Source organism: Myxocyprinus asiaticus, chromosome 23 (genome assembly GCF_019703515.2).
Source record: "Myxocyprinus asiaticus isolate MX2 ecotype Aquarium Trade chromosome 23, UBuf_Myxa_2, whole genome shotgun sequence".
Classification (NCBI taxonomy): domain Eukaryota; kingdom Metazoa; phylum Chordata; class Actinopteri; order Cypriniformes; family Catostomidae; genus Myxocyprinus; species Myxocyprinus asiaticus.
In genome coordinates this window covers 41,024,414-41,037,714 of record NC_059366.1, presented here as the reverse complement: position 1 = coordinate 41,037,714, position 13,301 = coordinate 41,024,414, and the positions used below count along the sequence as shown (strand labels likewise).

Below are 13,301 nucleotides of genomic sequence, written 5' to 3'. Positions count from 1 at the left end.
CTGACTGACAACTCCATAAAAGGTCTGTGATAATTTAATGACATAGAATGAGACTGATCATTCAATCATTTCACCTTAATGAAAATGTGTATCGGAAAAATTATTGAATTTACACAAATTTTAAATGTGCACTCACTAATTTTTGCCTCACTAAAACATTTTACTCCTAAAGAAATGAATCGTAATTTTGAAACTTATGTATAAAATCATAACCACTCACAAATGATGAAGACTCCAGTCACAGAAGTAACCTTATTAAAGCTGTTTTATTCTGCATGGAGAGGGTCCACTTAATGGTGGCTGCCATGTTTGGATCACATGACCAGCCGGATACTGCTTGGTTAATCTAGTTATCGCCTTGTTTTTGGACACTTTAACTTATAAATTAAATAACATGGCTGACTGTGTCTAGTAAACTTCTACAATGGCATATGTAAAGAGAAGGGTCTGTCAGACTATTGCCAGACTCACCCACTACAAGGCACACCCACCAGGGGCGTGTCCAAATGGGTGGCTTGGTGTGGCCCAGGCCACCCCCTAGAATTTGATTGGTCACTTTAAATTCTAAACTATTACTGGTAATTTCCCAAGTCAGAGACGGAGCTTCAGTAAATCCAGGTAAAACCTTGTTGGTTTAAATAGGAGTGGTACACAGTGTCAAGAAATTACAGTTAATCGAGTGGACTCGGGGGAAACACTGCGTACAAAAATGAAGTTTTGTCTTCAAAATGTAGAATGGCTTGAACGCGCACTGTAGAACGCGCTTCAGGTCACATCTGCGAGTCTATGACACTGAAGCGCACCCGTGAAGCGGACTTGAAGAAACCAGAGGCCCTTTCACACAGAGGTTCTGGAAAGAATCCTGGAAAAGTCATTCCGGTAACTGTTCTGGCACTGCCAGATTTTGTTTTTCACATTCCACCAGCTTTCCCGGAATATGTGCTTGCATTAAGACACATCCCAGAAAGACAGAAGTACAGGGTTTTGAGTTTTCTGATAACCTACATCACCTTTAAAGCTTAGCAAAGGGTCAGTTGTTATCTTTATTTTGCATTTTTTCTGTATTAGGGGTGTAACGGTAAGATATTTGCATGGTAGCCAATTTTATTGATTTTATTCCAGCAGTAGGTTATTGGGCCTATTTTTATAAATGCACATAATTTTTTATATTTTTCAATGTTAATTGTTTTTGTGTTATTGGCTGATGTCTGCATTGCCTCTTGAGGACAGTTAAGATTGAAAGTAAAAAAAAAATAAATAAAAAAAAATCACACTATAAAGGTGCATTGCAATATTATGTTTGAATAATAAAAATACTAAATAATTGTATTAAATATGTTTAAATAATATTAAAAAAAGAATTTGCTACAATGAACACTGAATAATTTGATACATATCTTATTATTAATATTAATAATAATATTTATATTATTTATGTTACGCTTCATGTTACCCTTGAATGAATCGTGCCCCAGTTGGACCACCCCAGTAAAACAAGTCTGGACACACCACTGATGCCCACTACAATTTATGTCCCCTAACTGAAATAACCAGCAAAATGCTTCAGTCTTCCAACAGTTATTTCACATTCATACACTGTTTATTTGGAGTCCTGCAGCAAACCTACACCAACACCTATCCCTACCCCTAAACATAAATTTAACCACAAAGATACAAAATTACTAAATATACCATAACTTAAAAATTCTGTTGAAGACAATCATACAAACAGTGGTACACAACAGTGAGGTAAAATGTGATGAAAATGAAGAGGAAAAGAAGCTAGCAGTATGTTCAGCTAATAGGCTAACCAGTTAGCTTGTGAGCTAACTGGAGAAAGTGGAACAGAGAAATGTTTAATTTCACCATTTATATCTCCGGTTTAATAATATATGTGACATGTACAGTGCATCCGGAAAGTATTCACAGCGCTTCACTTTTTCCACATTTTGTAATGTTACAGCCTCATTCCAAAATGGATTAAATTAATTATTTTCCTCAAAATTCTACAAACAATACCCCATAATGACAACATGAAAGAAGTCTGTTTCCACTGATCATCCTTGAGATGTTTCTACAACTTGACTGGAGTCCACCTGTGGTAAATTCAGTTGATTGGACATGATTTGGAAAGGCACACACCTGTCTATATAAGGTCCCACAGTTAACAGTGCATGTCAGAGCACAAACCAAGCCATGAAGTCCAAGGAATTGTCTGTAGACCTCCGAGACAGGATTGTATCGAGGCACAGATCTGGGGAAGGGTGCAGAAAAATGTCTTCAGCATTGAAGTTCCCAATGAGCACAGTGGCCTCCATCATCCGTAAATGGAAGAAGTTTGGAACCACCCGGACTCTTCCTAGAGCTGGCCGCCCGGCCAAACTGAGCGATCGGGGGAGAAGGGCCTTAGTCAGGGAGGTGACCAAGAACCCGATGGTCACTCTGACAGAGCTCCAGCGTTTCTCTGTGGAGAGAGGAGAACCTTCCAGAAGAACAACCATCTCTGCAGCACTCCACCAATCAGGCCTGTATGGTAGAGTGGTCAGACGGAAGCCACTCCTCAGTAAAAGGCACATGACAGCCCGCCTGGAGTTTGCCAAAAGGCACCTGAAGGACTCTCAGACCATGAGAAACAAAATTCTCTGTTCTGATGAAACAAAGATTGAACTCTTTGGCCTGAATGGCAAGCGTCATGTCTGGAGGAAACCAGGCACCGCTCATCACCTGGCCAATACCATCCCTACAGTGAAGCATGGTGGTGGCAGCATCATGCTGTGGGGATGTTTTTCAGCGGCAGGAACTGGGAGACTAGTCAGGATCGAGGGAAAGATGAATGCAGCAATGTACAGAGACATCCTTGATGAAAATCTGCTCCAGAGCGCTCTGGACCTCAGACTGGGGCGAAGGTTCATCTTCCAACAGGACAACGACCCTAAGCACACAGCCAAGATAACAAAGGAGTGGCTCCATGACAACTCTGTGAATGTCCTTGAGTGGCCCAGCCAGAGCCCAGACTTGAACCCGATTGAACATCTCTGGAGAGATCTGAAAATGGCTGTGCACCGACGCTCCCCATCCAACCTGATGGAGCTTGAGAGGTCCTGCAAAGAAGAATGGGAGAAACTGCCCAAAAATAGGTGTGCCAAGCTTGTAGCATCATACTCAAAAAGACTTGAGGCTGTAATTGGTGCCAAAGGTGCTTCAACAAAGTATTGAGCAAAGGCTGTGAATACTTATGTACATGTGTTTCTTTTATTTTTTATTTTTTTATTTTTACAAACTTCTTTCACGTTGTCATTATGGTTTATTGTTTGTAGAATTTTGAGGAAAATAATAAATTTAATCCATTTTGGAATAAGGCTGTAACATAACAAAATGTGGAAAAAGTGAAGCGCTGTGAATACTTTCCGGATGCACTGTAATTTCAAAAATATTATTTGGTAAATATAATTTATCATTCAGTGATTGCATAGGATTTTAATCATTTATTTAGCCAATAAACTGTTGCTTTATGACCCAAGGGGGTCGTTGGAGTGGGCGTGGAGCTTCTTGTTGCCTTGAAGGACGCAGACAGATACTGTACACTTATTGATAAATGATGACAGAGTTTGAATGATGCTGCACTTTTCCTTAGTTCTCTTTTAGCACCCCCTCTTATGAGAGACCATAATAAAGTATGTGGCTTAGATTTTTAAGAGACATCTGAAAAATACAAACATACAGTATCAGTTATAGCCAAAGGGTTTAATAAATTCTATTTAGCTTTACTAAGTTACAGTAAAGCAAAGTTGCTTTACATTTTGCTAGTACTAAGTTAAAACTAAAGGTGATATGTTTAAAGGAAAGCTCCGGGTTCAATACATGTTAAGCTCAATTGACAGCATTTGTGGCATAATGTTGATTTCCATAAAAAATTATTTTAACTCGTCCCATGTTTATTTAAAAAAAAAAAAAAAAAAAAAAACTCCAGCCAGGTCTCCTAAGCAACCAAATTGGCCCAGTTGCTAGGGAGAGTAGAGTCACATGGGGTGACCTCCTCGTGGTCGCGATTAGTGGTTCTCGCTCTCAATGGTGTACGTGGTAAGTTGTGCATGGATCACGGAGAGAAGAATGAGCCTCCACATGCTGTGAATCTCCGCGGTGTCATGCACAACGAGCCATGTGATAAGATGTGCGGATTGACGGTCTTCGAAGCGAAGGCAACTGAGACTTGTCCTCCGCCACCCGGATTGATGTGAGTAACCACGCCACCATGAGGACCTACTAAGTAGTGGGAATTGGGCATTCCAAATTGGGAGAAATGGGGATTAAAAAATAAATAAAAACGAATCGTTCCAAAAGTATAGCCACACTATGTTAACTTTAAACATGTTAACATGACTGTAGTGTCACAAAATCACTTACTAACTGTATCTGTGTAAATTTGTATCAAATATAACAACTTTGTTACCCCTCCTTTTCTCAAGGTTATCAGTGAGGCACTTACAATGGAAGTAAGAGGGGACTATTTTGGAGGGTTTAAAGGCAGAAATGTGAAGCTTATCATTTTATAAAAGCACTTAGATTAATTCTTCTGTTAAAACTTATGTATAATTTGAGCTATAAAGTTGTTTAAATTGCAGTTTCTACTGTTGCTGGGTTTAAAGCGTTTTATCACATTAAAATCATGTTAACATGCATATTATTTACGTCTTGTGGCTATATTTTGAAACTTGGGTATTTTATCATTTACAGATTGATCCCATTCAATTCCACTGTAAGCATCTCACTGAAACCCAGATTTGTCCTCCTTTTTTTTTTCAAGAAAAGGAGGGACAAGTACAAATTAATGTTTGTGTTAATTAACATTATGCCACAAATGCTGTCGACTGAGTTTAACTTGTATTAAACCTGAAATATTTATTTAAGCACATTTTGCTTTGAGGTGAACATTGTGTGACTTTTGCACGCTAGTATGACTTTCTTTCTTCTCTGGAGCACAAAAGCACATGTTAAGCAGAAAGTTGACAACAAAGGTCAGCATCAATATTCTTCTTGTGTTCCACATGAAAAAGAAAATCTTACAGGTTTGGAAGAACATAAGAATGAGTAAATGATGCCAGAATTTTCACTTTTGTGTGAACTGTATGTATTTTATACTGTGTGTATATATACAGTGCATTAAGTATTCAGACACCTTAATTTTTTCACATTATATGTTGCAGCCTTAAGCTAAAATGCTTTAAAAAAAAAAAAAAAAATCACATCAATCTACACTCCATACCTCATAATGACAAAGCAAAAACCAGATTTATGATAACTTTGCAAACTTATTAAAAAGAACAAAACTGAAATATCACACTGACATAAGTACTCAGACCCTTTGCTATGACACTTGAAATTTAGCTTAGGTGCATCCCATTTCTCTGGATCATCTTTGAGATGTTTCTACACTTTGATTGAAGTCCACTGTGGCAAATTCAATTGATTGGACATGATTTGGAAAGGCACACACCTGTCTATATAAGGTCTCACAGCTGAAAATGCATATCAGAGCAAATACCAAGCCATGAGGTCAAAGGAACTGCCTGCAGAGCTCAGAGACAGGATTATGTCGAGGCACAGATCTAGGGAAGTTTCACAAGAGCACAGTGGCCTCCATAATTTAAGTCTGGAACAACAAGGCTCTTCCTAGAGCTGACCGACCAGCCAAACTGAGCAATCGGGGGAGAAGGGCCTTGGTAAGAGAGGTGACCAAGAACCCGATGGTCACTCTGGTTGAGCTCCAGAGATCATGTGTTGAGATGGGTGAAACTTGCAGAAGGACAACCATCACTGCAACACTCCACCGATCTGGGCTTTATGGCAGAGTGGCCAGACGAAAGCCTCTACTCAGTGCAAGACACCAAAAAGCAACTAAAGGACTCTCAGACTGTGAGAAACAAGATTCTCTAGTCTGATGAAATGAAGATTGAACTGTTTGACCTCAGTTCAAAGTGTCATGTCTGGAGGAAACCAGGCACCGCTCATCACCTGCGCAATAAGATCCCAACGGTGAAGCATGGTGGTAGCATCATGCTGTGGGGGTGTTTTTCAGCGGCAGGGGCTGGGGGACTGGTCAGGGTTGAAGGAAAGCTGAACGCAGCAAAATACAGAGATATCCTCAATGAAAACCTGATCCAGAGCGCTCAGGACCTCAGACTGGCCCGAAGGTTCCCCTTCCAACAGGACAATGACCCTAAGCACACAGCCAAGACAACGCAAGAGTGGCTTAGGGACAACTCCGAGAATGTCCTTGAGTGGCCCAGCCGGAGCCTGGACTTGAACCCAATCGAACATCTCTGCAAAGGGTGACTACTTTGAAGATGCTAAAATATAACACAGTTCTGATTTATTTGGGATTTTGTTTAGTCACAACATAATTCCCATAGTTCTATTTATGTTATTCCATAGTTTTGATGACTTTACTATTATTCTAAAATGTGAAAAAAGAAAAGAAATTTTTTATATATATATATAAAATAAAGAATGTGTAAGTGTTTCAAATATCTGTATGTATTTGTTAGATCTTTGTTTGTGTGTGTGCTTGTATCTTTGTGTTCGTCAGATCCATTAGAGAACCGATAGCACTGCTCATCCCGTAGATGCCCCGCCCTTGCGCTGCACCAGCTCACTTCTACCTGTTTAGACTGCAGTATCACCGGCCTGTCCTTGGCAACGGGTACCAAGGTAACCCGAGTCTCCTCCTCTACTTTCTCTCAGTCCGGACACCAGAACACACACAGCTAGGGCACACTGCCTCAGCACTTTTGTGAGTGTGTATGTGTGTGCGAGAGTGTGTGAGTCTGGTACGTATGTGTGTGTGTGCCCATGACCGCATGTGAATGTAAAATATTGATGAGGACAGATCCTCAGAATGTTCTGCCTGGGCCGTCCTGTGAGAGTATGAGCAGGAACGAGAGTGTGTAAGCTTGGAAGGGTGTGTGCGAGTGTGTGTCAGTAGACATGGGGGATAGAAGTGCAGTGCAGCAGCTAAAACAGCCTCCGTACGATGGACTGTGCAACTACGCCCAAAAAATTACATCCTGTTTCGGACTTGACGGTAAGCGAGGTCTCGGACCGTGAGAGAGCTGCCAAGTTGTCTTTTTTGCATATGATTTATGCATTTGTATTTGCTGGAGGCTTAATCCATATGTGTCTGATTTTGGCATATGTGTACATGTGTCATTGCTTTGGTAGATAAGGGAGTTGCCACTTAATTTTACACTGGGGCTGATGCTAGATCTGTAATGTGAGGTGAAATTTGATGATTGCTCTGCAACAGAGAGATTCCTGAGTTTGAACTGAGGTAGCAAACAGGGTGTAGGAACTATGAATTGAATTTGAATTTAAGGAAGTAGAATTAAAATGGAATGAAATTCAAAGGAATTCATACAATCGCTTAGGTGTAACACTGTAATATTTCATAATCCATTTCAATTTTCAGTAGTTTTCAATTACTGATAAATGTTAACATGCAAACTACATATATACCTATTAATGATCGTGTTGGACAAACACTTTATTTCCTTGAATGTTCTTAAAATTTACCCCAAAGTCAAAATGGAGCTAAACAAATGAAATATTACCATATATAATGCATGGAATAATTGCCATAATTAGTCAAAGTTAAAGGAAAGGGTCACGCAAAATTGAAAATTCTCTCATCATGTACTCACCCTCATGCAATCCCAGATGTGTCTGATTTTCTTTCTTCTGCAGAACATAAATGAAGATTTTTAGAATATTTCAGCTCTGTAGGTCCGTACAATGCAAGTTAATGGTGACCTAAACTTTGGAGCTCCAAAAAGCACATAAAGCAGCATAAAAGTAATCCACATGACTCCAGCAGTTAAATCCATGTCTTCAGAAGTGATATGATTGGTGTGGGTGAGAAACAGATCAATATGTAGAACATTTTTTACTATAAATCTCCACCTTTGACCATCCCCAACCAGTAGGTGGTGATATGCACTTCGAATTTGGAAGATAAAGTTAAAGTGGAGAGTTAGCTAAAGGAAAAATGTACTTAAATATTTATCTGTTTCTCTCCTACACCAGTCATATCGCTTCAGAAGACATGGATTAAACCACTGGAGTCATGTGAATTACTTTTATGCTGCCTTTTCTGGCCACCATTCATTTGCATTTTATGGACCTACAGAGCTGAGATACTATTCTAAAAATCTTAGTTTTGTGTTCTGCAGAAGAAATAAAGTCATACACATCTGGGATGGCATGAGGGTGAGTAAATGATGAGAGAATTTTCATTTTTGGGTGAACTATTCCTTTAATAATGTAGATATTTATGTTTTGTCAAAAAAAAAAATAAAAAGACTAATTAAATTCCTCTGTTGTGTGCAGTTCAGTAAATTCATATTCCTGTAATTCATATTCAAATTCAAAATCAACATCCTCTGGAGCGTGGCCAATTCGATTCAAATCCCAACTCATAAACTGATAGGGAGCCAGTTTCTAAATTCAGATTTTTGTCCAAGCCTGCCAGAAAGCCTTATTCTCACTCTAATCCTGCCTTTTCTCTGGTATGACTTTTAAACTACTATAATGAATGCTTCACATCACTAGAGAAACTGCAAAGTTGACCATAATGTGTGTAAGAACATGGATTTCAATGGGAATGAGAATAAGGAAATAAATGAGAAAGATAAAATATTAATGTAGTATGCTAATTGTTGCATGAAGAGGAAACCTGGCTCATTCATTTACTGTGGTCAACTGTGGTGGTTTGGGGCTTTCCACGATTAATTGTTCTTCAACCAGTGTTGTGGTTTTGCTTGTAATCATTTTCAATCACAGCAGATGCTGAGCTCATATCAATGGATGAATGATTTCAGTACTCAAGAGCATGATAAACTCTTCAGTCTTTTATCTTTTTTTTGTTTTTTTTTGGTTATGTCATGCCATATATAAGATGTTTTCAGAGCTTATGATAGCAGTTGGGACTTTAGTTGGTATTTGCTTTGATTGCTTATGAAACCACATACACAAAAAAAGATGGAAATTACTTGGCAGCAGAATTGTTTTTTTTTTTTAGAATTTTAATACCGGATAATATTTTTTGTGTGGTTATTTCGTGATCAATTTTGCCCCTTTGAAGACAATATTGCAGGGTCTCATTCAGGGCCGGATCATGGTCATGATCAAGTTTTGTGAACCTCTGTTTGACATGTCTTTTTTTTTTTCTTTTCTGTGTTTTAGCAAAGCAATCACCAGAACTTTTTTCACTTCTTAGCTCAACTATATTTATTACATTTATTGTGAACACATCCTGCTTTCTTGCTACCTAGCAACCTTGTTTAACTATCCTTATGTGACACTATTTCCAACTATTTCCAAGAGAGAGAGAGAGAGAGAGAGAGTGCAGAACAGCTTCATAACAGAGACAGCAGAGCTCTTTTATTCCTGAAGCACTATATCATTCAGAACCAGCGAAGCGCCATGAGAAATGCAAGTCCATCCCTCTTTCTCTCTCTCTTGAACCTTCTTACTTCTCCATCACTCTAAATCTCTTTACATCTCCCTGCACCCCTCCCTTTAAAATCAAATTTTCAGTCTACATGTAAATTATACTTAAGACCCACGACATAGTTAATATTCCCTCTAATCCTCCTCAGTCTGTTTCAAAATATGCCTGTGAAATTCTCTTTCAGCATTTGAAAAAAACACAGTTTGGCTCTATTACAAAAACTAGTGAGCTGCCTTTGCTGTTTACTGCCTACATAGGCAGCCTTCTAAAGCAGCATCCCAGCTGAATGGAACCTCATAGTGTAAGTAACCGAATTGGAATGCTTGCATAGGGCTGCACGGTGATGAAAAGAATGTCCACTATTTCTCTTTAAATTGTAATTGTGATTAAATTTGATTCACAGAATTTTCATTAAATGCTCCAGTATTTAAGTTTCATGATAAGGCTAATTGTTGCAGCTGTAATTGTAATCTCAATTATTTATTTGATTAATTGTGCAGCCCTAGCTCACTCTGTGCATCATGGAAACAACAATGTGCACAGAAAACTAAACTTGCAATTGATTTCAATAAAGTTTAGCGTTAGCATGTTGCTTTGCTAATGCCGTGATACTCTTATGAGCATAAAAATGCATAGTATACACAAATATTGAATAAAACAACCTTTTGCAATTAAACTGAGCTATTTTTATTGAAGCTGAATGAAATATGTATTTTTATAATCAGCATTTCTTTCACTTCATCCGCCTTGAGCTTGTCGCTGTGAATTGTGGTATTGCCTTCTCTGTGAAAGATAGATGCTGCCGTATAATTTAGCTAAAATAAATGATCTTTTCCTTTGAAAAAGCCTTCATGTAGGGAGCGTGCCTATGATGCCTCGGAACGCTCTCTACATAGGCATCTCACTAGGTTGTGGAACAGAGCCTGAGTGTGTTTAATAGGTATAAACTGCTGAGTCACAGCCTCTCTAATGCCTCTGAGCACAGAAAAAAACACCATATTGTCTGTTTAAAGGGATAGTTCACCCATAAATGGAAATTCTCTCATCATTTGCCATCCCAGATGTGTATGACTTTCTCTCTTCTGCAGAACATGTAGATTTTTTAGAAGAAAATCTCAGCTCTGTTGGTCCATTAAGTGCAAGTGAATGGTGACCAGAACTCAGAAGGTCCAAAAAAGGACATACAAGCAGCATAAAAGTAATCCATTCGACTTCAGTGGTATAATCTATATCTTCAGAAGTGATGTGATAGGTGTAGGTGAGAAACAGTTCAATATGTAAGTCCTTTCCTACTGTAAATCTATACTTTCACTTTCACATTCTGGTGTGTAAGTGACTTTCACTTTCACATTTAGCCATCTACTGGTTGTGGCTGGTCAAAGGTAGAGATTTATAGTAATAAAGTACTTAAATATTGATCTGTTTTCACACCCACAATCAGGCTGTGACTCTAAATTCCCACCCGGAGCGGTTCATCGCATAAGCCTGCCTCTGTGAACGGGTGCTGCTCCGGCTCATGCCTCTCAAGTTCTATTACAGCTTCATTTGAACGCGAGGGAAACAAAAGATTAACTATTTAATTCAATCATCATTCCAACACGTTTCAATCTGGTTCTCCCACACAGGTGATTCCAGTCAGCTTTATTGCCATGCAGCTCATTTAGGGCGCGATCCATTCAGCAACTCTGTTTGTCAACTTCTAACATGAATATCACGATCATTCTCCCTTCAAAGTGCCCTTCGGAGCGCAGTTTATTCCATTCGGAACACAGGGGCAATCATGCAACAGCGAACTCCTTCCAATCGACCGATACTCTAATTACAACTTCTTTTCAAACCAATGCAGACATTCTAATGCGAGCACGCAGCACTCGCTCTGACCATTCCACAGCACACTGCAGTTATACACAGCCTCTATCCGCAAGAGGTGGATCACGCGCCACGTCCCTACTCATTCATAATCATTTCGCAAACTTGCCTCCTCTCAGCATTCGAGCTTGCCGCGCAGCCCCGATAACACAAGCAAGCGCTTCTACAAACTTCCAATCATCTCTACACTATAACCAGGGTTGGGGAGTAACGGAATACATGTTACGGGATTACGTATTTAAAATACAAAAAATAAGTAACTGTATTCCACTACAGTTACAATTTAAATAATTGGTAATTAGAATACAGTTACATTCAAAAAGTATTTTGATTATTGAAGAGATTACTTTGCATTTTATTGTCATTTGTTTCATTTAAGATTTCGTCCTTTCAGATGGAAAACATTTATACATATAAATGATGCGATCCAAAGTGCATCTGAACAGCGGTGAAACACTTTCTTATGATGTGTTACATTCATACGAGAAGACAGAGAAGTACGTTTGAAGTAAATTTGGAGTAGAAGAAATAGAAATAAACCTTGTGTAAATTGTCAACTTTACGCTAAGCTAAAATGCTATTTCTAGTAATTTTACATGCACGTTACCGGGCACGATCATATTTTTTTATCAAGAAAATTCAAGTTAGATCATCATAATTTTTTTCTAGTAAGACCTTTGATATTAGGGCAAAAATAATATTCTTGATAATAATTTTTGTATTGTTTTCCTGTAAAAATATCTAAAAATCCTTAAAACAAGATCAGTTTGTTTTAGAAACAACACTGCATAAGATATTTAGGTTTTTCAGAGAGTGTATTTTTAACATGTGTATTTTGTCTTACTGTACTGGCAGAGTTTTTATAGTCAAAACAAGTGAAAAAATCTACCAGTGCTGAAGAAGTAATCCAAAGTATTTAGAATACGTTACTGACCTTGAGTAATCTAATGGAATACATTACAAAATTAATTTTACAGAATCAGAATCAGAATGAGCTTTATTGCCAAGTATGCTTACACATACAAGGAATTTGTCTTTGTGACAGGAGCTTCCAGTGTACAACCATACAAAAACAATACAAAAACAGCAGCAAGACATAGATAATAATAAAAATAAAAAAGTAATTATACACATACGTACAGACACACACATACATACATACACACATACACATGAGTAGTGCAAATCTAATACAATCTGTTATGTACAGTGTAAATACAAATCTGTTATATACAGTGCAAATGTTTTTTTTGTTTTTTTTTTCAAAGGAATGAAATGGCAGAAGAGGTTGGATGTGTTGGATAAATATAAGAAAGATTCAACTGTGTATTGCACATAGTTATTGCTCAATGGGGCAATTTAACTGTTCATGAGATGGATAGCCTGAGGGAAAAAACTGTTTCTGTGCCTGACGGTTCTGGTGCTCAGAGCTCTGAAGCGTCGGCCAGAAGGCAACAGTTCAAAAAGGTAATGGGCAGGGTGAGTGGGGTCCAGAGTGATTTTTCCAGCCTTTTTCCTCACTCTGGAAGTGTATAGTTCTTGAATGGGGGGCAGGGGGCAACCAATAATCCTCTCAGCAGTCCGAACTGTCCTTTGTAGTCTTCTGATATCTGATTTCGTAGCTGAACCAAACCAGACAGTTATTGAAGTGCAGAGGACAGACTCAATGACTGCTGAGTAGAACTGTATCAGCAGCGCCTGTGGCAGGTTGAATTTCCTCAGCTGGTGAAGGAAGTACAACCTCTGCTGGGCCTTTTTCACAGTGGAGTCAATGTGTGTCTCCCACTTTAGATCCTGTGAGATGGTAGTGCCCAGGAACCTGAATGACTCCACTGCTGCCACAGTGCTGTTTAGAATGGTGAGGGGGGTCAGTGTTGGGGTGTTCCTCTTAAAGTCCACAATCATCTCCACCGTTTTGAGTGTGTTC

General features: G+C 38.7%; 1 protein-coding gene across 4 annotated transcripts in view; it reads left to right on the top strand.

The window, feature by feature from the left end:
• Positions 1 to 6,877: 6,877 nt before the first annotated feature.
• LOC127413532 (actin-binding LIM protein 1-like) overlaps positions 6,878 to 13,301 on the top strand; it is a 65,542-nt gene continuing 59,118 nt past the window's right edge. Inside the window, exon 1 of one of the 4 annotated variants that reach the window (XM_051650754.1) lies at positions 6,878 to 7,081. In XM_051650754.1, coding sequence (XP_051506714.1) covers positions 6,985 to 7,081 — 97 coding nt within the window. In that variant the 5' untranslated portion in view covers positions 6,878 to 6,984. The remainder of the gene's footprint in view (positions 7,082 to 13,301) is intronic. The other 3 variants (XM_051650752.1, XM_051650756.1, XM_051650757.1) reach the window with 3 other exon arrangements.